The sequence below is a fragment of the Lissotriton helveticus genome, chromosome 6, assembly GCF_964261635.1.
Source record: "Lissotriton helveticus chromosome 6, aLisHel1.1, whole genome shotgun sequence".
Lineage (NCBI taxonomy): Eukaryota > Metazoa > Chordata > Amphibia > Caudata > Salamandridae > Lissotriton > Lissotriton helveticus.
This window is the reverse complement of record NC_136067.1, coordinates 2,066,708,080-2,066,733,363: the sequence shown is the minus strand read 5'-3', so window position 1 is coordinate 2,066,733,363 and position 25,284 is coordinate 2,066,708,080. Positions and strand designations below refer to the sequence as shown.

General features: G+C 42.5%; 1 protein-coding gene across 1 annotated transcript in view; it reads right to left on the bottom strand.

The window, feature by feature from the left end:
• The window catches only part of LOC144762996 (uncharacterized), a 164,112-nt gene that overhangs the window by 4,860 nt on the left and 133,968 nt on the right, over window positions 1-25,284 (bottom strand). Inside the window, exon 7 of the mRNA XM_078648309.1 lies at window positions 5,571-5,717. Within this exon, the coding sequence (XP_078504435.1) occupies window positions 5,571-5,717 (147 nt within the window). The remainder of the gene's footprint in view (window positions 1-5,570; window positions 5,718-25,284) is intronic.

The following is a 25,284-nucleotide window of genomic DNA, read 5'->3' as shown; positions in this document are numbered from 1 at the left end:
ACTGACCGATTACAATGCAGGGAAACCATTTCAGAAACCATTTTGTCTGATTCGGTTCCGATCGACATTCGGACAGCCCGAGTTGTAATAGCCAAATCATACAGCTCTATGCACACGGTTTACGACCAGCTATTATGATGGCCAATTCTGACCGCCATGCCAAATCGGTGAGCCCGACACAAAATAGCTGTTGGAATCTGACTTTTGGGGGCCTGTAGCAGGCTCCCCTTCACCTGCAGGCCTCCGGTTGGGGCCCGTGGGGGTACCTATAGGTGCAGTCTTTGCAACCAGGCACAGTATTGCAGACACCATGAGGTGCCTGCCACAGGGTTCAAGGTTTTCCCCAACCACCCCATTTTTTCATTGGGAGCCTGTATTCTTGTTCGGGAACACAGGCTCCCAATGAAGTCAACTCAAGTCTCACCAAACGAAGATAAGAAGAATCGCCATCGGTCTGTCAGACTCACAGAATCCGATTCGGTCTGAAACCATTCCGAAACCGATTCGGCCGGAAGACTTTCCGACCGACATTGTAAATGGCCACATACTGTGTTTAATAGACAGGACAGCTGTACTTTCCTGATAACCTACATTGGTGTAAAATACATTTGGAAAAAAAAAACTATAAACGAGTCTAACCAAATAAATAAGGCACCTTACGCTTACTTTGGGAGTGTTTAAACATGGGGATTCAGTTAAATATGGAGGGCATCTTCCTGAACATGCTATCAATTAAGCACTACGATTACAGCTTTATGCATGTCACTTACAAATCATCAACATCAGGCGTTTACGTCTAATTAGTTTAACTGAAGACAACAGACCCTTCAACATCAAATGCATTAAAGTGTTTGGTGCGCCGCTCACCTGGCTAGGTTTGACGGCTCCCTAGGGAGCCACATCACACAATTCGGGAACCACTGTCCTAAACGCTTCTTGCTACACAAAGTAATTAGTGGCTGTAATATGAAGAGATGTAGATCATGACCCATCAACCAAGAATGTGGAGTGAGAACTGGTCAGAGAATCGAGAAATATAATAAGGAGAACAACCACCATTCAGATCATGACTCTTGATTTAAGTTGCAAAGGCTATACATACAGGTGTAAAATAGGGCACAGGGTTGAGCTATGCAATATCTTGCACTTAATGTGGTTATGGATATTATTAAAAAGGAACACTTTTTCTAAAAAAAGTAATCATTCTCATAGGGTCTTCTCACACCCCTGCTTCAGTCGCAGTTTGCCAAAAATGACACCACTTTGCTGAACTTGCAAGGAAGAGTCAACAGAGATGCACACAATTCTCTTATTCATACCATCTAAAACTGTTTTAGATTGAATGATCAACATTTTGTCATCTCCCCTAGCCAGTCAATCAATCGCTCAATCAAAAAGCTGGAAAATAAGTGTGGAAACTACGCAAATTGTCAAATGCAGACAGATCTGTGGTGCAGTGTATTTAGAGGGAATATAATTAAGTTCCACGTTCTAGGGAAAATACATTTCCCGTTGTTAGTCCTGCCATCCATAGGGTGGTCTTACCCCTGCTGTTCTGCATCAACTCTCCTATTTTTTGCTGATTGCCTTAGAACTCTGCGCCCTACACCTCTGCTTACCAGTGCTACCTTGCTTTTGATCTCTCCTTTAAACATGGTAGGCGTGGTTTACACCCAATTGGCCTATTTAATATGCTTTTCCTGTAAATTAACTGCAACTAGTGAGCCTATAGCCCTCATTGTTCCACCCACATAAGAAGCCCTGCAAAACAAATATAGGGCCTGACATTGCAGCCTGTGTGGGTAGTTTTAAACTGCCATTTCAACGTGGTATGATACACCTGTCATTTTTAATACATACCAGACACCCATAGGGTCAACCATGAACAACCCAAAGGACAGGGTGCTGTTTATTTTAAAAATTGGACATGCACATTTAAGCTTTAAACGTCCCGGGAGAAAATACTCCTGAATTCATTTTGTACAACTGCAAAGCTTACCTCTCCTAGAGGATGACATTGTGTTACCTTCTTACATTTCATAACTGATAATTTTCAGTTGGAAGCAGGCACAAATATTGTGTTAAGCAACTAAAGAATTGTATTTAAAAGCCCTCTTTAAAGGTAAAGTCAGATTTGTAGACACAATTCTCAAAATTCCACTTTTAGAAAGTTCCCATTTTCTTGTCTAAACCATTTGGTGTCTGCTGCCTGTATCCTGGATCACATGACTAGGCCTAACAGTCAGTTGGCCTTTGTGCATTGCTCACAAACATTGAGACAAAGAAAAACTAGGATGTGTCACTCTAAGTTGCCAACGGGCAGAACAGGAGCTAGCAACTACAGGACCTGCACATCACGAAGATCCTGACTGCGCACTCGCACAAAGGGGTTTGTCACCAGTATCCTCATGTGGGGGAAACCTTTAAAATCTTCTCCTACTTCAAAGTGGGCAGCAGATATAAATATGGACCCTAAGACCCAAGTCTTCAGTACACATTCAAACCTGTGTAAGACTCAGAAGAAGTACTGCTGTCCTGCTCTGCTGCAAAAGGACTGCTATTTTGCTGCCCTACTTTGCTGCACTGCTGCCCTCCTGCCTGAGTCAGGAGGCCTGAATATGCATCCTGAACGAAGACCACCAGAGTGACTCCACAGGGTAGTTGACTGGTCTCCTGATTAGAAGCCTCAGGGACCAAACACACTTCTTCCTGCTTCATGCCAGGACCTGGACTTTGCCAGCTGTAAGTACAACCTTCACAAGCAGTGCCACCCCAGTTCTAGGCCCTTGTAAGTGTGCCTGTTGGTGCTCTGCCAGTCTAACAGTGGTATCAGCACAACGCATCGCCTCAGTAAAACTCTGTATCAGAATCACTATGCAATACATCGCCTTTCAAAACTTCGCAGCAGGAGCACTGCGCTACCCATCCCCAGTCTAGGGATTTGCATTGCTTCTCGCTGCCCTCTAGGAACTGCTGGGTGAAACGCATCCTCATTGCCTACATTCACATTGCAAGCTCCTCATCAACTGCTTCCTCAACTATGATACAGGACCTCCCATCACAGGTCCTAGGAACTACCCCTGCACAATGTATCCTCAATGCAGGACTCTGCAACCAGGAGTTAAGGTACTTTTTTTTAGGGGGCGTAACTCGTTCCCTGTAAAATGCCTGTGCTCCATCCCAGTCCGTCTGAACTTGTGACTTTGTGAGGTCTGGCATATATAGATAACCTCAATTGCATTTTGTTCTTTTTAATGCGGTGTTCATTTAAAAAGGACAACAGCAGGTTCAGAAGCCCTCTAGGGAACACTTTTAAGAATGGCCAATGTCTTCACCGCAAAGCGTATAACAAAATATACTATAACGCATAGGTGCTTGTAGTCTGGAGATGAGGCTAGAGAGGACATATAACAGAGATATATAAATACAAGTATATAAACAATAAAGAAAGTGAATGTATTTCAGCAATGATGTACTTCTAGGAAGAGAAGCAGTTAGATATGGTGAGTAACATATGTAATAATCCTTCACTGAAAGAGTAGTATCAGTGGCGGCTCCACCGCTAAGGCGGAGGAGTGTCGGCCCACTGCATTGCAGCAGTGAAAGAAAGAAAATAAAATGATAATAACTTGAGGTTATTATCATTTTATTATTTCCTGCTCCCTGCAGTTTGTGGGTGGGGTGGTGGTTCTCCTATGGCAGAGGGTTTACCCACTCCAAAGTTCGCATGAGTGCTTGACCGGTAATATCTGTCCAGAAAGACTGTCATGCGCACTGTGCATTTTCTCTATGCAGGCTGCATTACAGTCTGCGTGGAGAATATGCCCAAACCCTCAGCCCCTGTTTGAGTGCCGAACCAAAGCGCTCAGACCAATCACAAGAATGCAGCCTTGTGATTGGCTCAGGAGAGCCTCAGCCTGGGTGCTTCCTGTTTGGGAGACCGGCCGGGATAGAAGACGGCGGGAAAACAGCAGAGAGGCGTGGCTTGGGGCTGAGTTATATTTTTCTGTTCTTTTCCCAATCCCCCTGTCCCCCCAGACTGGTGCTGGCCTCTTCTGAGTAGTACACGCATAGAGCCATGTATCAGCGTGTGTGGTGTGACTAGAACCATGAATGGAGTGAAATCAAAAACACATAGAACCAATACAGGAAGTCGAAATATTACACATCGTGATATGGGTGAGCATGAGATAGAGGAAGACGGGTGTGAATAGATTTCAAAATGGGAGAGAAAAGGATGGTGGAGGACTAACCAACAGCATAAACTGAATACGATTACATATTCTGTAGAGAGCTGTAAAACAGCCCAGGATTTCAGGATTCAGAGAGCTACTCTTGATATTTAGTGTTATAAAAAGAGAAAATATTAGGGAGAGGTTTGGGAGGCATATTCTTTATGGTTGGAGGTCATTGTGATATTACTGACTCTATGAAGAAGAACCCTAAAGTTACTCCTGTATTCTGGCCTCTATGAGGGGCTGAAGTCAGCTGAACAGGCCTTTCCCAATTATAAAAGTTAGATAACGGTAGTCCCTCTACAGCCAACATAGGACTGGCCAAGACATACTTTTCTAAAATGCACTCTCAATAGAAGGTCAAATGCAACAATGAGCATTCCAATTCAAACTAAACACTCATTTCACAAATGTCACAGGACAAATCAGAGCTTTACATTTTATCCCAATGTTTTGCAATTTCTGCAGATTCTTGTAATCACTACTCTATGGTCAGTACCATAATCACATATATAACCTACGCATTGTGGGGTAGGCTGGCAAGGCACACACTTCTTATTCTGCTATGTATTTCATATTATACAAATACCCAGTATTTAGGTGTGCACTGATGTCCTACTCAAGGTTCAGCAGCAAAGATCATGACCGTCCACCTACGTAGGTGAAGGTAGAGTCAGCCAAAAGAATTGAAATCAACATTTTCCAGCAAGCATCTTGCAGCCCAGGTGCTATGATATAGGACAAAAGATAACAAGCAAATTGTTTTCAAGAAGCACCCAGTGTCATACTCGTTACACAGTCTGTGATGTAGCGTGAGGAGAGCACCTGACGATACATGCACAAAGCCCTTCAATGTACCATGATCTCACTCCCAGCTCAGCCACAACCAGGGCAGACACATTGCAACTCACTTGTGTATGTAAACAGATATGCACATGTGCAAATATGTTTATACAACATTTTGCACAAGTAAATGTAGATCCTTTCTTGCGAACTCTTTCTAGAACAACTGTGTGTATGATGCAAATTGAGTATATAAGTAGGAAAGTAGGAAACTCTCGGATCATGAGTTTCAGATTTAGGTGCTTCACAGTACATTCAGGGAAGCTGGAAGAATGTTCCACACTTAGGTTAATTAATAAGACAGTAACCTGAATGCGAAAGATACCTGTCATTAGCTTCGATAGCTGTTGTTAACTTTCAAATGCAGGTTTTAAATTTCAGTTATGTACATTGTCCTGCCCCCTACCTACAAGCCAAGCTCAGCTTAAAAACAGCAACACAAGTCAAGATTTGACAACAACATAAAATGTCACACCCTCCTGACACTGATACCTGTCTCTGGAGCCTTGCACTTTAATCCACAGTTGAAGTTGCAGCACTTCTGATCCCCTTTGCAGTCACAATCGCTCTTGCACTGAGGGGCTTCTTCTTTGATGCAATTTATGCTGCTTTTAGGGCAAATTCCGGGCTTTGGTAAATCTGAAAGAAATTTGAATTTGTTACTTTGCGTATTTTCTTTAACCAAACCATGAAAACAAATGGCAACCCGGATATTGTTATGCTATTAGACTTTGTTTGGAAGGGGGTAGTTGTTTATGAGTGCTTGCAGATTCCACTTTGATCGTGTTTCTTTAGCATTCCTTGTGTCTCTTATATTACAAGCTGTCCTGGAAAACAGCAACATGAGGAAGGTGCATTACAGACAGCGGACAACGTTGCACCTTGCATTAACTATGTTTATTGAGGGCTTCATGCCCTAAATTAGTACAGAAATACTAAAGGACATATTGGGCATTGTCTTTTGTTATAGTGCCCTCCTTTAATATGGCATAAAAGGTAAGCACAGAAAGTAGTTTCAATGTGGGGCCCAAGTTAAATTTGGCATTTGGAAAAGTGGTGATTTGTTGGGCAATGCTAACAGTGTCTAAGTTTGACAATATTGGTGAACACAACAAGGAACTCCACCATGGTGTTTGCTTTAATTAAGGCAATGCCAGTAAGCACCCAAGGGCTCTCTTATCATGGTGACCTAGTTAAGTATTTTCTCTGTAGTTTGTATTTTAAAACTCCACACGGAAGATAGCAGAAAAATTATTTAAAGTTATTTTCCACTCACTTTCAAAAATCTAATTCAAAGGTTAATGTAGATTTGTGATACCTTTAGTGGAAAATACATTTTAAAATGTGAACCAGGTGTTGCCTAAAAGAAAACTAGTTCCGAACTAGTTTGCCTCTCAGTTCCTATTCAGACGCCAAATACACATTCATGGCTAGAAGTTAATAACCGTCTGTCAGGGGACAACTACACAATATTATTGTATCACAATTTGTGCCCGGCCTGTGCTTCAAAATGCCCCATGTTGCCCCATTATAATCATGTTCTCATTGGCATAACCACTTTAGGCTCTCCAAAATAATTTTGGACTCTCTTGCTTTTCATGATAAAAGTCATGGAAGGGATTTACTTCCCACAGTTTAATGATTTACCAGCCACCAATGACACACAAAAATTCTTTCAGCCGGGTTACTTTAAGCCTTCATTGTTTTGTAACTAATGTGTGTGGCAAAAATCACTAACTACAAGTATTGTTCTCATTTCATTAACTAAATTCTCCTTCCTAGGTTAACAAGGCCAAAATAATTACAAAAAGGGGGTGGTGATGGACAGAGTATCTGAGTTAATCAGAACACTCCTACCCAGTCAACAGATCAGGGCTTGATCCATCACCGTTTTTTAGCTCACTGCACCATCCCAGTTCAGAACCTGGCTATATGCAAATTAGTCTGTCCCTGGCCCAGTGCATCATGGGAACAGGGCAGACCAAACTACCAAGCCAATTCTTCACTGGAAAGGAAACAAGCTTCCGGGGACCGGTTTCTGGCATTACAGCCGTCTTCGGCCCGGCTTGCTTGAATCCTGATGGTGCAATGAGCAAGGGACTCATGTCTGAGCATACCCTTCCACACTCATGGTGGCCAAAATAATTACAAAAAGGGGGTGGTGATGGACAGAGTATCTGAGTTAATCAGAACACTCCTACCCAGTCAACAGATCAGGGCTTGATCCATCACCGTTTTTTAGCTCACTGCACCATCCCAGTTCAGAACCTGGCTATATGCAAATTAGTCTGTCCCTGGCCCAGTGCATCATGGGAACAGGGCAGACCAAACTACCAAGCCAATTCTTCACTGGAAAGGAAACAAGCTTCCGGGGACCGGTTTCTGGCATTACAGCCGTCTTCGGCCCGCCTTGCTTGAATCCTGATGGTGCAATGAGCAAGGGACTCATGTCTGAGCATACCCTTCCACACTCATGGTGGCCAAAATAATTACAAAAAGGGGGTGGTGATGGACAGAGTATCTGAGTTAATCAGAACACTCCTACCCAGTCAACAGATCAGGGCTTGATCCATCACCGTTTTTTAGCTCACTGCACCATCCCAGTTCAGAACCTGGCTATATGCAAATTAGTCTGTCCCTGGCCCAGTGCATCATGGGAACAGGGCAGACCAAACTACCAAGCCAATTCTTCACTGGAAAGGAAACAAGCTTCCGGGGACCGGTTTCTGGCATTACAGCCGTCTTCGGCCCGGCTTGCTTGAATCCTGATGGTGCAATGAGCAAGGGACTCATGTCTGAGCATACCCTTCCACACTCATGGTGGCCAAAATAATTACAAAAAGGGGGTGGTGATGGACAGAGTATCTGAGTTAATCAGAACACTCCTACCCAGTCAACAGATCAGGGCTTGATCCATCACCGTTTTTTAGCTCACTGCACCATCCCAGTTCAGAACCTGGCTATATGCAAATTAGTCTGTCCCTGGCCCAGTGCATCATGGGAACAGGGCAGACCAAACTACCAAGCCAATTCTTCACTGGAAAGGAAACAAGCTTCCGGGGACCGGTTTCTGGCATTACAGCCGTCTTCGGCCCGGCTTGCTTGAATCCTGATGGTGCAATGAGCAAGGGACTCATGTCTGAGCATACCCTTCCACACTCATGGTGGCCAAAATAATTACAAAAAGGGGGTGGTGATGGACAGAGTATCTGAGTTAATCAGAACACTCCTACCCAGTCAACAGATCAGGGCTGGATCCATCACCGTTTTTTAGCTCACTGCACCATCCCAGTTCAGAACCTGGCTATATGCAAATTAGTCTGTCCCTGGCCCAGTGCATCATGGGAACAGGGCAGACCAAACTACCCGGCTTGCTTGAATCCTGATGGTGCAATGAGCAAGGGACTCATGTCTGAGCATAACCTTCCACACTCATGGTGGCCAAAACAGGATTCAAGCAAGCCGGGCCGAAGACGGCTGTGATGCCAGAATCCGGTCCCGGAAGCTTGTTTCCTTTCCAGTGAAGAATTGGCTTGGTAGTTTGGTCTGCCCTGTTCCCATGATGCACTGGGCCAGGGACAGACTAATTTGCATACAGCCAGGTTCTGAACTGGGATGGTGCAGTGAGGAAAAAAACGGTGATGGATCAAGCCCTGATCTGTTGACTGGGTAGGAGTGTTCTGATTAATTCAGATACTCTGTCCATCACCACCCCCCTTTTTGAATCGTTTTAGCCACCACAAGTGTGGAAGGGTATGCTCAGATGTGAGTCCCTTGCTCACTGCACCATCAGGATTCAAGCAAGCCGGGCCGAAGACGGCTGTGATGCCAGAAACCAGTCCCCGGAAGCTTGTTTCCTTTCCAGTGAAGAATTGGCTTGGTAGTTTGGTCTGCCCTGTTCCCATGATGCACTGGGCCAGGGACAGACTAATTTGCATATAGCCAGGTTCTGAACTGGGATGGTGCAGTGAGCAAAACAACGGTGATGGATCAAGCCCTGATCTGTTGACTGGGTAGGAGTGTTCTGATTAATTCAGATACTCTGTCCATCACCACCCCCTTTTTGAATCGTTTTAGCCACCACAAGTGTGGAAGGGTATGCTCAGATGTGAGTCCCTTGCTCACTGCACCATCAGGATTCAAGCAAGCCGGGCCGAAGACAGCTGTGATGCCAGAAACCGGTCCCCGGAAGCTTGTTTCCTTTCCAGTGAAGAATTGGCCTGGTAGTTTGGTCTGCCCTGTTCCCATGATGCACTGGGCCAGGGTCAGACTAATTTGCATATAGCCAGGTTCTGAACTGGGATGGTGCAGTGAGCAAAAAAACGGTGATGGATCAAGCCCTGATCTGTTGACTGGGTAGGAGTGTTCTGATTAATTCAGATACTCTGTCCATCACCACCCCCTTTTTGAATCGTTTTAGCCACCACAAGTGTGGAAGGGTATGCTCAGATGTGAGTCCCTTGCTCACTGCACCATCAGGATTCAAGCAAGCCGGGCCGAAGACGGCTGTGATGCCAGAAACCGGTCCCCGGAAGCTTGTTTCCTTTCCAGTGAAGAATTGGCTTGGTAGTTTGGTCTGCCCTGTTCCCATGATGCACTGGCCCAGGGACAGACTAATTTGCATATAGCCAGGTTCTGAACTGGGATGGTGCAGTGAGCAAAAAAACGGTGATGGATCAAGCCCTGATCTGTTGACTGGGTAGGAGTGTTCTGATTAATTCAGATACTCTGTCCATCACCACCCCCTTTTTGAATAGGTTAACAAGGCCAGCACACCTAGCTATCGGGAAGAGATACTGCTACAATATATATTTTTTAAAGAATATGGCTAATGTCATCTAACGGTCAGGCATTTTCCTACTGAAGGAATCAAACCTTGATTATTAAGGATACTGCAGACATTTTTCTGTTATTCACTCTATCAGGAAGGAAAATTATTAAATCTAACATTCTAAGTCACTTCTGTCAACATGTGTCTACGGCAAACAATGGAAAATCTAGGTAAATGTGGTAGGGCAGCAACTTGGATGTGGCAGGCGCCTGGTTTTACTTATAGGGATTTTGTAGATTTGACAAGATGGAGACAGTACTTGCTTACATTATCTTTAACCATTTACTGTTTTGCAGTCAGAGTGAGTCATTATCATCTGAACATGGTAGTTTAATTGTTACCAATTTATTATATGTGAGAAGAAACTCATCCAATTGGTAAGTTATTGTCACTAAGCCATTCCACTGCCATATTGAGTCTTTTTTAGATCACAGTACTTTGCGTTTGACTTTCAGCATATTTTTATTTTCCTGAGGACTAGATGAGAGTTGTCCAGGTTATAATGAAGGAGTACATGGCTCAGAAGGTATCATAAGAATATTATTGTCTCTTAACTGACCTGAAGTACACATGACGGAGCACAAGGGACTTGCTGTAGAGTTAAGAGGTAAGAGAAAATAGTGCTGTATTTCTATGATGAGGACAATTTGGCATGCAAATTCTCCAAGGCAGAGGAATCCTGTAACAGAAGTATACCACTGGACAGGCATGATTTGCATGAATGACCTATCTGCATTGGTTGCTGTTATTGCTGTGACAGGAGCCCCTTTACTTCTGGGCCAAGGCACACAAACAAGAGAAGGGGTTCCCTCAAGTGCACTAGAGATAGAGCAGTTGGCAGGTACTGTTACACTACTTAGTATTACTATATGTGTGTTGTGATTTTTTTTTTAATCAGAGGTGTGTTATTGCTTCAACGCACCCCTGCAAAAGGAGGCTACTTTGGAAATATCACATAGCACACTTTGCATGGGGTATATTTCCTGTCCTGGAGTCCCTCTAGGCCGAAGGCGTCTGAGAGGTCCAGATGGAGGAGGGCAACAGTTTTGCCTCGGTGGAGGAGGGTGCGAATGTCATCTCTGGTGGTAAGGAGAACGGTCTTGGTGCTGTGGATGCTTCTGAAGTCGGATATGAAGAGTTCCAGGATGTGGTTAATTTCGATGAGATTGAAAAGTTTGGCTTTGATAGCCTTCTCAATGACTTTGGCTGGGAAGGGGAGAAGAACCATGAGCCTGCCTGGTCAGCAGAGGGTTTCTTCAGCAGGGGGCTGATCTCTGGGTGTTTCCAGTCTTCAGGGAAGGTGGCGAACTTGATGGAGAGGTTGATGGAGCTACAGAGTCTTGGGGTGATGGAGGTGCTGGCTCTGTTGAAGATGTAGTCTTCAGAGGTGAGGGTGATCCAGTTGGGCAGGGCCTGCCGGGGTCTTGAGCCATTAGGTATGGTGGTTGCGGGTGGGTGGCTCTTGGGTAGGGCTGGGCGGAGTGTGCAAGTTTTACTACACTGAATTCTGCAGAGTTGCCAACAAACTATGTGATTCCGCGGAGTGAGCTCTGCGTTTGGGCAGAGTGAGCCGACTCCCGCTCAGTCATGTTCTGATTGATTTCTTGGGGCCAATGCATATGAAGCATGCAGGGGGGTTTACTTTTAGTTATCTTCACTGCAGCAATGCAGAACAAAGGAGCAAGGGAAGGAGGCCACTTGCAGCTCAGTGATACCTCCTATTACTATTATGGTAGTGCAGTGATGCCAACAAAGTACAACAACGTAACTGCCATTAATTGCTATAGTATTTGCTGCTAATCTGTGCCACTCTGTCTGGTGCTCAGGTGCACTAGCTGTGTTTAAAAAAATTGCCCCACTTCTGAATTTGCACATCTTACAGGAGAAAGATGTGTTTTATTGCCCCCCTTCCTCCTTGAGCAACAATGACCCCATCATACCCACATTCCCCGGCTGTCCTGGCTCCCCTCTAACCTGCAAGTGCCCCTGGAGTCTGTCAAAGTGCTCCTGTTCCAGTAGCATCAGTTTCTTCTTTATTCCCCTGAACTATGGGTGACCATCAGCGGGCAGAGGAATGCAAGCAGTTCTGAGTTTTCATTCATGGCAGACTGCTGGGGTCACGGTGCAGGTGCACCTGCACGATCCCAGACTACTCCAGTTAGGAATTCTGGGACTGCCAAGGCAGCATCACTTTCATATTCACAAACCTTCTATAGCAATCATGGAAATGTAGTCATCCCACGTCTGCTTCTACATTTAACCACAGTTAAGGTCTCAAGGTGCGGGAAAAACAAGTATGCTGTGGTTTGCTGAGTTTTGCCAAACTCTGCGTTACAAGTGGAGTGCGGAGTAGCAAAAACTCTGCAAACTCTGCTAGCGAGGGTTGCCAGGCTAACTTTGTTTTTCTTGATCTTGTAGTGGAAGAAGGTAGCAAGGCTGTCGCAGAGGTCTTGATCTTGAGAGGGGAAAGTCTTCTGTCTCTGTGCTGGGTTTGGCACATTCTTTGACCATGGTGACAATTTATTTGCTGTTGTGTGCATTAGCATTGATGCATTCCTACATGGCTGTTTTCTTTGTTGTTCTGATGAGGTGGTGGTGGTGTGCATTGATAGCAGTTTTTAATGCAGCATGGTATTCCAAGATTGTACTGCTCCACCTCCTCTTTTCTCAAGCCTTTTGCAGGTGCCCCTGGGCTCTTGAGGCCAGGGGAGAACCAGCAAGCATTCTCGGAGGGTCGTTTGCCTGATGGATTCCTCAGGAGAGCCAGTGTGCAGCTGCAGGTGGAGATCCAAAGATGGAGGTTGCCTGCTAAGGCGTTGGCATCCATGGATGTCGATGGTGGGGTTTTGCTAAGGGAGGTGGTGACCTGGTCTTTGTTGAACTTGTTCCAACTTCTGTGAGGATAGTGGTGGACGTAATGGTGTACAAGTGGCTTGGTGAAGGAGAAGTGGACACAGTAGTGGTTGGACCAATGTAGTTTGGAGATGTGTCTGGCTGAGATTTTGTTAATTGTGGAGAAGATGGGGTTGAGAATGTGTCCTGCTGAGTGGGTTGGAGAGGTGACCAATTGTTTGAGTCCAATGGTGGGGAGGTTCACCAGTAGGGATGCCGTGTTGTGGTTGTGGAGGATGCCCAGGTGGAAATTGAGGTAGCCAAGGAGAATGTAGCCCACTGACACTTCAGCGTGGTGTGCAATGAAGCCGGCTATGGCTGTGCTGAAGGGTGGGTTGCAGGAGGGGTTGCCACTGAGGTAGGCGTTCGGGTTAGTCTGGATCTGGAAGTGGAGGTGTTCCATGGCGGATGAGTGATTGTCGGAGTTGCAAGTGAGGCGGACGGTGTTTTTGTGTATGATTGCAATGCCACCTCCTGGCCAGTTGGCATGGTTCTTGAGGATGAATTGGTAGCCTTCAGGGATGGCGGTTGCAATGTTCAGGGCTGAGGTGGGGTACATCCATGTTTCCATGAATAAGGCGACATAAGGGAGTTTGGAGTCAAGCAGGTCCCAGATCTCCACAGCATGCCTTTTGAGGAAGTGGGTGCGAAGTAGGATGCAGCTGAGATGGTCATGTCCTGTTTTTGAGGGTTATGCGGTTAGTTGGTCTGGTGTGTGGAGGGAAGAGAAGACACAGTTGCTACAGGTGAAAGGTTGCTACATTGCAGCGGTGGGGTCTGTGGCAGGGCCGTTGCTAGGTTTTTTGCCACCATAGGCAAGAACTGAAAAATGCCCCCCCTCACTTTTACTACCATCACTCTCTCCCCCTGTCATCCAGCATAGAGAGGCACACCCTCTACTGTCAAACCCTTCTATGTTACTCTCATTTACTATCAGGAAACACAATCACAACAGTCAGTCCTGCAAACGACCTCAAGGAAAGGCACAAACCAGACCATTATGGCAGCCAAACACTCACAGAACCATGTGCACAGATGCCCAATAGAGCCCTGTGTTTAAATACCACCGAGACGTGAAGTGCAACTCGTTTTCAAAACCTGAAACAAATTAACCTTCCGCCAAGCACACATGTAGACATGCAATACCCACATACGAAATACAATATTATTTTGGCCTACTGCCAGCAATCCCCCCAATCAAAAGCAAAAAACATTTATTGCCCTATTAAAGTTCCTACCAATTGACACTTCTAGGAGGAGTTGCGTTGGGGGTCTCTAAGAAAAGAAAAAATAAACATCTGGTGATGTAGAGTGACATTAAAAGGAAACCCCTCTTCTTTCAGTTTGTTTCTCCGTGCAGCGCCTTTTGCAACAGCCCCTCGCTGCCGATAGTTAGTAATATAACCCAACTCAGTAGTGTTAATTTTGTCGGCTGAGGAAAGACTGGGTTAACTTCACAAAAAATTGCAGAATTTTATCTACATATTATCAGGAGCTTTTGGGCAACTGCAAAATTAGGAGGAATTCTGCAAAACCGGCACTTGGTGCTATATTGTGTGCTAAAAATCAGTGCAAATAACAAATGCCGCAAACAGCGGCTTCTCACATTCTGGCCATTTGTGTTGTTCCCATGCATGCACTCGTGCAAAATCAATGTTTGCGAATTTGGTAGAAGGATGAACAGTGTTAGTACAGTAATTTCTATCGTAACATGGTCTTATGCGATCCCTCGTAAAGGCGCTCTAGCTTACTTTCATTCTTCCAACTATACCCGTTCCTACAGACACATTACACTCATTCAACTCATTCACCCATTAATTAATTCACATAATAAAAATGCTTGTGTGCTCAATCCTACCAGAGCTTCGTCTCTTAGGGGTCCTTTAGCCTTCCTTGTAGTGGGTGCTCCTGAACTATTGCAGGTGTAGGTGACCTTGGACCCTTGGTAGGTGACCTTGAACAGATTGTCGAAGTGATTCTGTTTATGTCTTCTAGACAATGGCCCAGGACATGGCCTCTGCCCTGATGCAGCCGCACTCTGCCAGCTTCTGTCTTTGCCTCACTCCTCATTGAGGGGTTGTCGCTTGTGATTGCTGCATGTTGGAGAGTGTGATGTGTTGTCTTTCAGTTGCGTGTTCCTGCTCTGCTCCCTCGAGGACGTCCTCCTGTGACGCCCTTGTGTGGCCTCGTCATCCTAAATATATCGTCGCACCTACTGGTTACATGTTTTCAGAGGCTGTTTTTGAATTTATGGTGATGAGAAAAGCCTCTTGCGCTGTGCTCTTTGTTATTTTTCTACGTCATCTGATTCAATGCTCCCCAAAGGAGGCACGGGCCCCTTACCTAGTACTTTTTTGGCAGTTTTATATAGCACGAACTCCACCCGAAGGCATCAGAGCACTTTACATTAGCACCAGTTGCGTTACAGACAGACACATTCATTTTTAGGTCCGCTGAGATTAAGTGATTTGCCCAGAATCACCTGGTGTTGTGCATCCCTGCTGAGAATCGAACCTGGTTCCCCAGCTTTAAAATCGTCCGCTCTTTTTATTTAGCCTCATCCTCTCCAGGTGACCCGTGAAATGAATGTCTGATGGTGAAATGTGGGTCTCTCATCACTGTTCGGGGCCCTCAATGCTATGTCATGCCACCTTGAGCCTATGACTGGATGTTTGGACTCTGGTGGGAGAAAGCATCTCTTGGGACAGTGTAAAGTATTAGGATGGGAGGTGAGCAGGGCAGGATCATGGGGGCCTCTGGTGTGTTAGTTTTTTTTACTGTAGCCCTTCCTTGGGAGAGCTTATACGCCCCCCTCGCAAGTGGAGGATTGTTGTGGGGCACACGTGACCTTCTGGACAGCTCTTAGGTCAGACAAACAACGCCCATAGGGCTCAAAGGGCTTCAGCACCCTGCTCCCTTGCAGCATAGGCAACAGGAAACATGAATAAATCAACATGCAGCTCTCTGTGGGCACTCGGTTAGATGCAGAATCGTGTGTTTAGAAACGTTAAAAATGCGTCTTGTGTTTCCTTGCAAGAGGCAGCGGCTGATATCCAGAGACAATAGGTTCATAATAACTCTTTTCGAGATTAAACATCAGTACATCTTGTTGCTGCAGCTGTTATCGCCTTCTTTTTTCATCTTCACACACAAGGTCCAAAGATAGCCTTACCCCCCATATACACACACACGTCCCCATAACATGCGCACACGCCATTCCATCTCTTCCCCTGTGCAGTCCAATTTTGAAATCCTAAAGCTAAATGATTGGGGTCTGTGTCACACGTCCTTCCACTCATTCCAAACAAGAGTGCATTCTCGCATCGAGCCACAAAGCCTTCATTTCAGCAGCCACCTACAGTCTGGCAATCAAGTCCAGGCCACCTTAACTAGATGAGTGCAAGTCAGAGCGTGAGGGGAACACTGCTGAAACTCCGACACCTCTGTACTCCAAGAAGTCAGGAACGGGACGGCAGGCCAGGCACGAGGCGCCCAAACCGGCTTCAAATCCTAAAACTGTCACTGACCCTTACAATTAACTTTCATGTGCGAACAAATCCACAGCATGCTTTTGCAATCACTCACTTCGGCATTGAGCATTACGATGAATAGTTCAAGCAGAACATAGCGGCTCGAAAGGCTGTCACTTGCCCTAAAGAATCCTAGAGGGCAAGGCTCTTCCCGTGTGATGATCTGGTGGAAGGCGGGCGGCACTAACGTGATTTTCATACGTGTAATGTACTCAGTTGCAGCTCTTTACTTTCGTAGGTTCAAATAAAAAAAAAATGTTCCCCCTTTTGCCGCCCTAGTGCTTTTGCCACCCTAGGTAGCTGCCTAGTCTTGCCTAATGGTAGAAACGGCCCTGGTCTTTGGGTACCTGGGTCCATGGACGGGGCAGGCAGGCTTAGGCGTGCCACCGGAGCGGCCAAGCAGTGATCACCATTAAGTAGTGTTCAGGAGGCTAAAGGGCTGGTCAGCTGGGAGGTGGGAAATGGTGCATGAAGGGGGTGGGGCCTTGGGGAAAGAGCAGTGGCAAGGGAGAGGGAATGAGAGAAAACAGAGTAAAAGTAAAGAGCTGAATTGAAACAGGAGATCAAAAAAAAGCAGGACAAAAGACAGAAAAAGACAATAAAAGTATAAAGAAAAGAAAAAACAGAAAACAGAAACAAGAGATCACAGGGCCCCCAGGGATGAGGGTGTAATAAAAGACGCCCTCTTGTGATTTAGCACCCTATGATGGCCCTCAACTACTACCATTTTAACGGATTTTAGTGGGGTATATTACCTTAGCCTGGATATATGAGACGGTCCTGCATATGCCTGCTTCTCTTCTGTTTTGTAATCTTGCTGTCTTTTAGTGAGAGCTGTCATGGAGTAGAACAGTACATTTATATTAAGTGCTTACTATTGGCTTTGACATGGCCTCATGTAGTCTTGCTTTCTGGCTTTGCTTTGCTGATGAGTGCTGACTATTGGCTTTGACATGGCTTCCTGTCATCTTGCTTTCTGACTGTGCCTTGCTTCTGCATGCACATAATTATGAGTTCTTACTATTGGCTTTGACGTGGCTTCATGTCTGACTTTGGCTTGCTCCTGCCTACACAGCAGTGCTTGCGATTCATATGCAAGGTCTTTCTGCTCCTCACTTGTTTTTTGCGAATCAGTGTCAGAATATCGACCTACAAAATATCGACCTATAGAAATATTGACGCAGGAATATCGAAGGCAAGAATATCGATGTTAAAAATATTGTAGTTAAAAATATTGTTATTTTCTGTTGAAGAAAGTGTAAAATAAAGTAAATAATACTTATAAATAAAATAAACATAGTTAAAAATATCTACTACTGTTTAAAATTAATAAATAATACATATATAATAATAAAACATGAATTAAACATACATAAAATATATAATATATTCTTACTTAATAATATGTTTTAATAATGTATAAATTAATAACAAATATTATAAATTACAAATACATCTACAGACATAAAACAATAACATAAATAAAAAGTAAATAATTATGTTTAATACATTAAAAAAATTAAATATACTTTCAATATTTTTAAAATTAATTATATACTACATGATCTAAATATTACAAAAAATATTAAATAGCTCAATGAATAAAACTACTATTCAAAGTCCAAAATAAACTATAGTAATGAAAACGTTGGATAGCATAGAATTTAAGATTACTATTCCCAATCCAGAAAATGCAACAGTAGGGAAAGCGTTGGATAGCGTAGGGGTAAAAATTACTATTTCCACTCCAGAGAGTGCAACAGGAGGGAAAGCGTTGGATAGCGTAGGGGTAAAAAATAATATTCCCACTACAGAGAGTACAACAGTAGGGAAAGTGTTGGATAGTGTAGGGGTAGAAATTACTATTCCAACTCCAGAGAGTGCAACAGTAGGGAAAGTGTTGGATAGCGTTGGGGTAAAAATTACTATTCCCACGCCAGAGAGTGCAACAGTAGGGAAAGCGTTGGATAGCTTAGGGATGAAAATGAATGTTCCCATACCAGAGAGTGCAACAGTAGGGAAAGGGTTGGATAGCTTAGGGATAAAAATTAATATTCCGACTCCAGAAAGTGCAACAGTAGGGAAAGCGTTGGATAGCGTAGGGGTAAAAATGACTATTCCCACTCCAGAGAGTGCAACAGTAGGGAAAGCGTTGGATTGCGTAAGGGTAAAAATGACTATTCCCACTCCAGAGATTGCAACAGTAGGGAAAGCGTTGGATAGCATAGAACTTAAAAATGCTATTCCCACTCCAGAAAATGCAACAGTGGGGAAAGCGTTGGATAGCGTAGGGGTAAAAATTACTATTCCAACTCCAGAGAGTGCAATAGTTGGGAAAGCGTTGGATAGCGTAGAGGTAAAAATTATTTTTTCCACTCCAGAGAGTGCAACAGTAGGGAAAGCGTTGGATAGCATAGAGGTAAAAATTACTATTCAAACTCCAGAGAGTGCAACATAGGGGAAAACGTTGGATAGCGTAGGGATAAAAATTACTATTCCCACTCCAGAGACAGTAGGGAAAGTGTTGGATAGTGTAGGGGTAAAAATGAATATGCCCACTCCAGAGAGTGCAACAGTAGGGAAAGCGTTGGATAGCTTAGGGGTAAGAAAATTAATATTCCCTCTCCAGAGAGTGCAACAGTAGGGAAAGCGTTGGATAGGGTAGGAGTAAAAATTACTATTCCCACTCCAGAGAGTGCAACAGTAGGGAAAGCTTTGAATAGCGTTTGGGTAAAAATGTCTGACTTTGGCTTGCTCCTGCCTACACAGCAGTGCTTGCGATTCATATGCAAGGTCTTTCTGCTCCTCACTTGTTTTTTTCGAATCAGTGTCAGAATATCGACCTACAAAATATCGACCTATAGAAATATTGACGCAGGAATATCGAAGGCAAGAATATCGATGTTAAAAATATTGTAGTTAAAAATATTGTTATTTTCTGTTAAAGAAAGTGTAAAATAAAGTAAATAATACTTATAAATAAAATAAACATAGTTAAAAATATCTACTACTGTTTAAAATTAATAAATAATACATATATAATAATAAAACATGAATTAAACATACATAAAATATATAATATATTCTTACTTAATAATATGTTTTAATAATGTATAAATTAATAACAAATATTATTAATTACAAATACATCTACAGACATAAAACAATAACATAAATAAAAAGTAAATAATTATGTTTAATACATTAAAAAAATTAAATATACTTTCAATATTTTTAAAATTAATGATATACTACATGATCTAAATATTACAAAAAATATTAAATAGCTCAATGAATAAAACTACTATTCAAAGTCCAAAATAAACTATAGTAATGAAAACGTTGGATAGCATAGAATTTAAGATTACTATTCCCAATCCAGAAAATGCAACAGTAGGGAAAGCGTTGGATAGCGTAGGGGTAAAAATTACTATTTCCACTCCAGAGAGTGCAACAGGAGGGAAAGCGTTGGATAGCGTAGGGGTAAAAAATAATATTCCCACTACAGAGAGTACAACAGTAGGGAAAGTGTTGGATAGTGTAGGGGTAGAAATTACTATTCCAACTCCAGAGAGTGCAACAGAAGGGAAAGTGTTGGATAGCGTTGGGGTAAAAATTACTATTCCCACTCCAGAGAGTGCAACAGTAGGGAAAGCGTTGGATAGCTTAGGGATGAAAATGAATGTTCCCATACCAGAGAGTGCAACAGTAGGGAAAGGGTTGGATAGCTTAGGGATAAAAATTAATATTCCCACTCCAGAAAGTGCAACAGTAGGGAAAGCGTTGGATAGCGTAGGGGTAAAAATGACTATTCCCACTCCAGAGAGTGCAACAGTAGGGAAAGCGTTGGATTGCGTAAGGGTAAAAATGACTATTCCCACTCCAGAGATTGCAACAGAAGGGAAAGCGTTGGATAGCATAGAACTTAAAAATGCTATTCCCACTCCAGAAAATGCAACAGTGGGGAAAGCGTTGGATAGCGTAGGGGTAAAAATTACTATTCCAACTCCAGAGAGTGCAATAGTTGGGAAAGCATTGGATAGCGTAGAGGTAAAAATTATTTTTTCCACTCCAGAGAGTGCAACAGTAGGGAAAGCGTTGGATAGCATAGAGGTAAAAATTACTATTCAAACTCCAGAGAGTGCAACATAAGGGAAAACGTTGGATAGCGTAGGGATAAAAATTACTATTCCCACTCCAGAGACAGTAGGGAAAGTGTTGGATAGTGTAGGGGTAAAAATGAATATGCCCACTCCAGAGAGTGCAACAGTAGGGAAAGCGTTGGATAGCTTAGGGGTAAGAAAATTAATATTCCCTCTCCAGAGAGTGCAACAGTAGGGAAAGCGTTGGATAGCGTAGGAGTAAAAATTACTATTCCCACTCCAGAGAGTGCAACAGTAGGGAAAGCTTTGAATAGCGTTTGGGTAAAAATGTCTATTCCCACTCCAGGGAGTGCAACAGTAGGGAAAGAGTTGGATAGCGTAGAAGTTAAACATAACATACTTCTAAATAATTTTTTTATTTAAAATAATTAATAATTACATTTTTAAATGCTCATTCATAATTATTAAAAACATAATTACAATTGATTAATTAATTGACAATAAATTAAGAATAAATACCAATAAATATGAATTAATAAATATTACTTATCAAATAATAAATATTGAACACTAAAATATTTTTCATACCAAAAACATATTAATTATTAAAAAATGATTAGCAATTAGAAAACATTAAACATTGCAATTATTTTTATACAAAAACATAATTTATATGAAACAATAATATCCAATTATTACGAAATAATTTCCAACAAATCAAAATTAATTACCAAATGAAAATATTATTTGGCAATTAAAAAAAATAATTGCCAATTGAAAAAATTACTTACCACTTAAAAAAATGAATTAGCAATTATAAACATTAATTACCAATTAAAAAATGTTAATTACCAATTAAAATAATTAATTGCCAATTAATAATTAATTCAAAATAAAATAATTATCAATAACTAAAAAATAAATCATTACTTATTTACAATTAAATTACTTCGCACCCAGTTCCCATATAAGCCCACAACCCGCTACAGAACTTAACCGCAAAATTAATTAAAATTAATTTACAATTCCTAAAAATTATTAATTAATTTACTATAATTAAATTACTTCCCACCCTATTCCCCTATAACCCCACAACCTGCTCCGTTACTAAAACATAAAACTGACTTAAAATAACATAATTATTAATAAAAAATAGTACACATATAATTTAGAACAAGTCAAATACAAACAACATATAACACATACATATTAAATACATAACAAAATACATAACAATAATACAAATATAGATATTATTACATCAAGATTAGTAACATCGATGTATTTGTTATCGATATTACTAACTTCGATATTACTTACATTGATATAAAAAATCGATATTACTTACCTTAGGGTTGATATTCTGTCCAACGATATTCTTGACCTCAATATTCTGTACCTTCGATATTTCCAACTCGATATTACTGTAGGTCGATATTTAGCAATCGATATTTAGACTGTGTACTGTTTTTCGCACCTCACTGACCAGAGTGAACAGGATATTATCTGTGGAATGTACAACTCTGTCTCAGAGTCAAAATACAGAGGCTTGGCCAGCCTCTAACTTGGCCTTGACGCAGACTGGTACAGCCTGCTTGTTTTTTTCCAATGAGAAAGGGGAAGGGTTTTCTAGAAGCTTCGCCTCACGTTGAATAATGATATTTAAGCTGGGAGCCGACGGGGTCCAGGTGGGAAGTTCACCACAGAATAGACGTATTGTAGTGGAGGGAATTTGGGTCCTGATTGAAACTCCTAGGCTGGTTGACAGGCTTCCTAAAGCTAAAGAGCGGGCAAGGATGATGCAAATTCAATCGGTGACGTGTTCCTGATCACTCTTTTTTTGTATATATTTTCTACTCTTTGCTATCTGTGTATACTGCATTCTATTTCAATTGTTCATTTAATCATTCATTTGACATTTTGGAAATCTACATTTACTGTTATATTTGGCTTATCTTTTTAAACCTTGCATTAATCAACTGTCTTCTTTGAGACTGCCATGACTGATATATTCGTCCTGTCTTTTTAAAATGTTGTATTAATACACTTGTTTGTGTTATCTTAAATGCACCAGAATTAGTTTTTATTGCCTTGCCTGAAAGGAGTGCTGTGTCCTTTCCTCATCTTTAGGAAGTGCTGCTCAAAGTGTATTTTTAAAGGTGCAGTGGAATATTTGCCTCCCAGGTGGGAGTGCCGGGGTTTTTGTTCTGGCTTATTGGTGAGGAGTCACATTCATTACATCTTGGCGTGATTCGAGCGTTAATTTTAAAAGGGGGAAATGCTCTTTGAAATGCTTGCAGATTCCCAGGTGTCAATTGAGGTGTTTCAGAGGGAGCTGGTCTCTCTCAATGAAGGAAAACTATTTGGTATTTTATACAGTAACAATGGTGTCATTTTGAATATGTTGTTCAGCATGCATCAACACTTTGAGCATTTAGAACACAAATGCAGTGAGCTGAAAAAAGAGCTGGCTAATGTTCAATTTGAAAATATGTTTTTGACATCAGAATTAAGCATGGGCCAGGCTCTGAAGCCATTTTCTTTGACCAGCGATGAGTCATATGTGAAAATTTTGAACTTAGAGAATGCACCAGTTAATCTGCAGGCTTCACAAATGGTTTTCATTAATTCTTTTGAGGAGGTTATTCAGCCAGAAAGGATTGTAAAGGGAAATAAACAGATCCGTTTTTTAGACTTAACGATCGCTGGTTCCAAGCATAAATCGGACACGGCAGTGAACGATGAATTTTGCTTTACATGGAAAGATACTATTTCTAAAAATGAAATGCAGCAATGTGTTTTTGACTCTGCACAGCACACTGTGCAGAATGTATTTAAAGCATGGTCAATTCAGAAATGTGACAGTGTATCTTGTGTGCCAGTCCAAGACTCTTTATAGTTACTCTGAAGAACAGGATAAAAAGAAGAGTATACTTTTAAATTCAGACGCTGAACACATATAGATGCATTTATGTTTTTGTGCATTGAAAGATACTGGGCAGAGGGCAATAAAACACACAGTGATTTATCAGTGGGAGAAAGCCAAGGTAATAAAATGGTGTATACAGACAGAGACTGCAGTTTTACAAAAACTGTTTGCGCATGTCTCAACAGAAAGTCCATGGGTGGAGTTTGGGACACAGAATTTCCCAGTGAAGTGGCAGACTGTACTGAAAAGCGCAGCTACTATGCATGACAGAACATTTTAATTTCCTTTCAGATGAAAAGGCTAAAATCTTGGAGAGAGAGGCGGTGACACACAATTCAGATTTGGTGTGCATAACTAAATACAAGCACCTAGGAGATAAAGACCTACAAACAGATGGGCAGAAAATGAAGGGATCCAGATCCCCTAGATTAACCCAGAACTATGATAACTATGTGTCAGGATGCACAAGTGCAGACTCAGTTAGACAGGATTGTGGAGCATTTGCAGAGCAAGGAATGGGAGGTAAATCCTGCCAAATTACAAGGGCCCTCTCAGAGTGTGACTTTTTGGGAATTTGCAGAGCCCCGAAACAGAAAGGAAGCCCAGAGATTCATTGGTTTGTTTAGTTTTTGAAGACAGCACATCCTCACTTGAGTCAGATTTTGGCCCCTTTGTACAAAGTTACGCGAAAGAAAAATGCATTTGAATGGGGAGAACAACAACAGACTACATTTGAAGTAGCAAAAGAGGACGCTTTGGATTCGTGGCCAGTGTGGGATGGGGATGTTGAGCTGAATGTAACAGTACAAGGAACATATGCCAATTGGAGTTTGTGGCAGAAGCAGGGAAGAATGAAAGTACCTTTAGGGTCTGGACACAGAAATTGCCAGACGCTGGAGAGAGGTAAACCCCCTTTGAAAAACAGTTGCTTGCATGCTATTGGGCTCTGGTGGATACTGAGCAATTGACCCTAGGGCACGATGTAATTTTGAGACATGAAATTCCAATAATGCAGTGGGTGATGAGTTCTCCCGACTCACAGAATTGGACATGCGCAGGAGGCCAGCCTAACCAAATGGAAGTGGTATATACAGGATAGGGCCTGAGTAGGTCCCAGAGGCACCATGGCGCAGGTGCCAATGGAAGCGACAGAGGTGTTGTATGATGTACCTGAAATATAGGAGTCTTCTGTAAAGTGAGGCAAGCCATTTATCAAATTGTCCGTGGAGGACAAGAAACATGTGTGGTTTACTGATGGTGCTGCCAGATATGTAGGGGCTAAGAGGCGTTGGAAGGCGGTGTCATACAAACCTGTGACCTCGGAAATTTTTAAACTCTACTGGAGAAGGAAAGAGTAGTAGGTTCGCAGAACTATATGCTGTTCATCAAGCTTTGAAACAAGAATTGCTGGGAACATGTCATATTTAACCTGATTCATGGTCCGCTACCAATGGGTTAGCAACTTTGCTTCCCATGAGCCATGCTCATAATTGGATGATAAATGCAAAGAAAGTGTGTGGCAAGGAATTGTGGAAAGAGATCTGGACCATGTTGACACAAAGTACAGTTACACAGACCAGTCCCACAGAAAGTGAAAGGCGAGTTGAAGGAAAAAAAATTACCAGAGCAGAGAGCAGATGGAGTGCCTTGCGCTTCTGCCAATTGATAAAGGGAGCACGTATCCAACAGTGAGTGGAGAAATACTCAGGAAGGAGACTGCCTCAGCCCTTCTTACTGTGCAGGGAAAAAGAGAGTTTCACTCCAATACCAAGAATTCAGAGGCGAAAGGGTGGGTAGAATTCTCAGACAATTCTCCAGCCTGCAGTGAACCGTGCAGACAGGAATTATAATATTGCACCTTCAGAAATGCAAAACAGGGACAGGAAAAATCTGCGCTTTTAAAAAAATGTTTCTTGCAAGC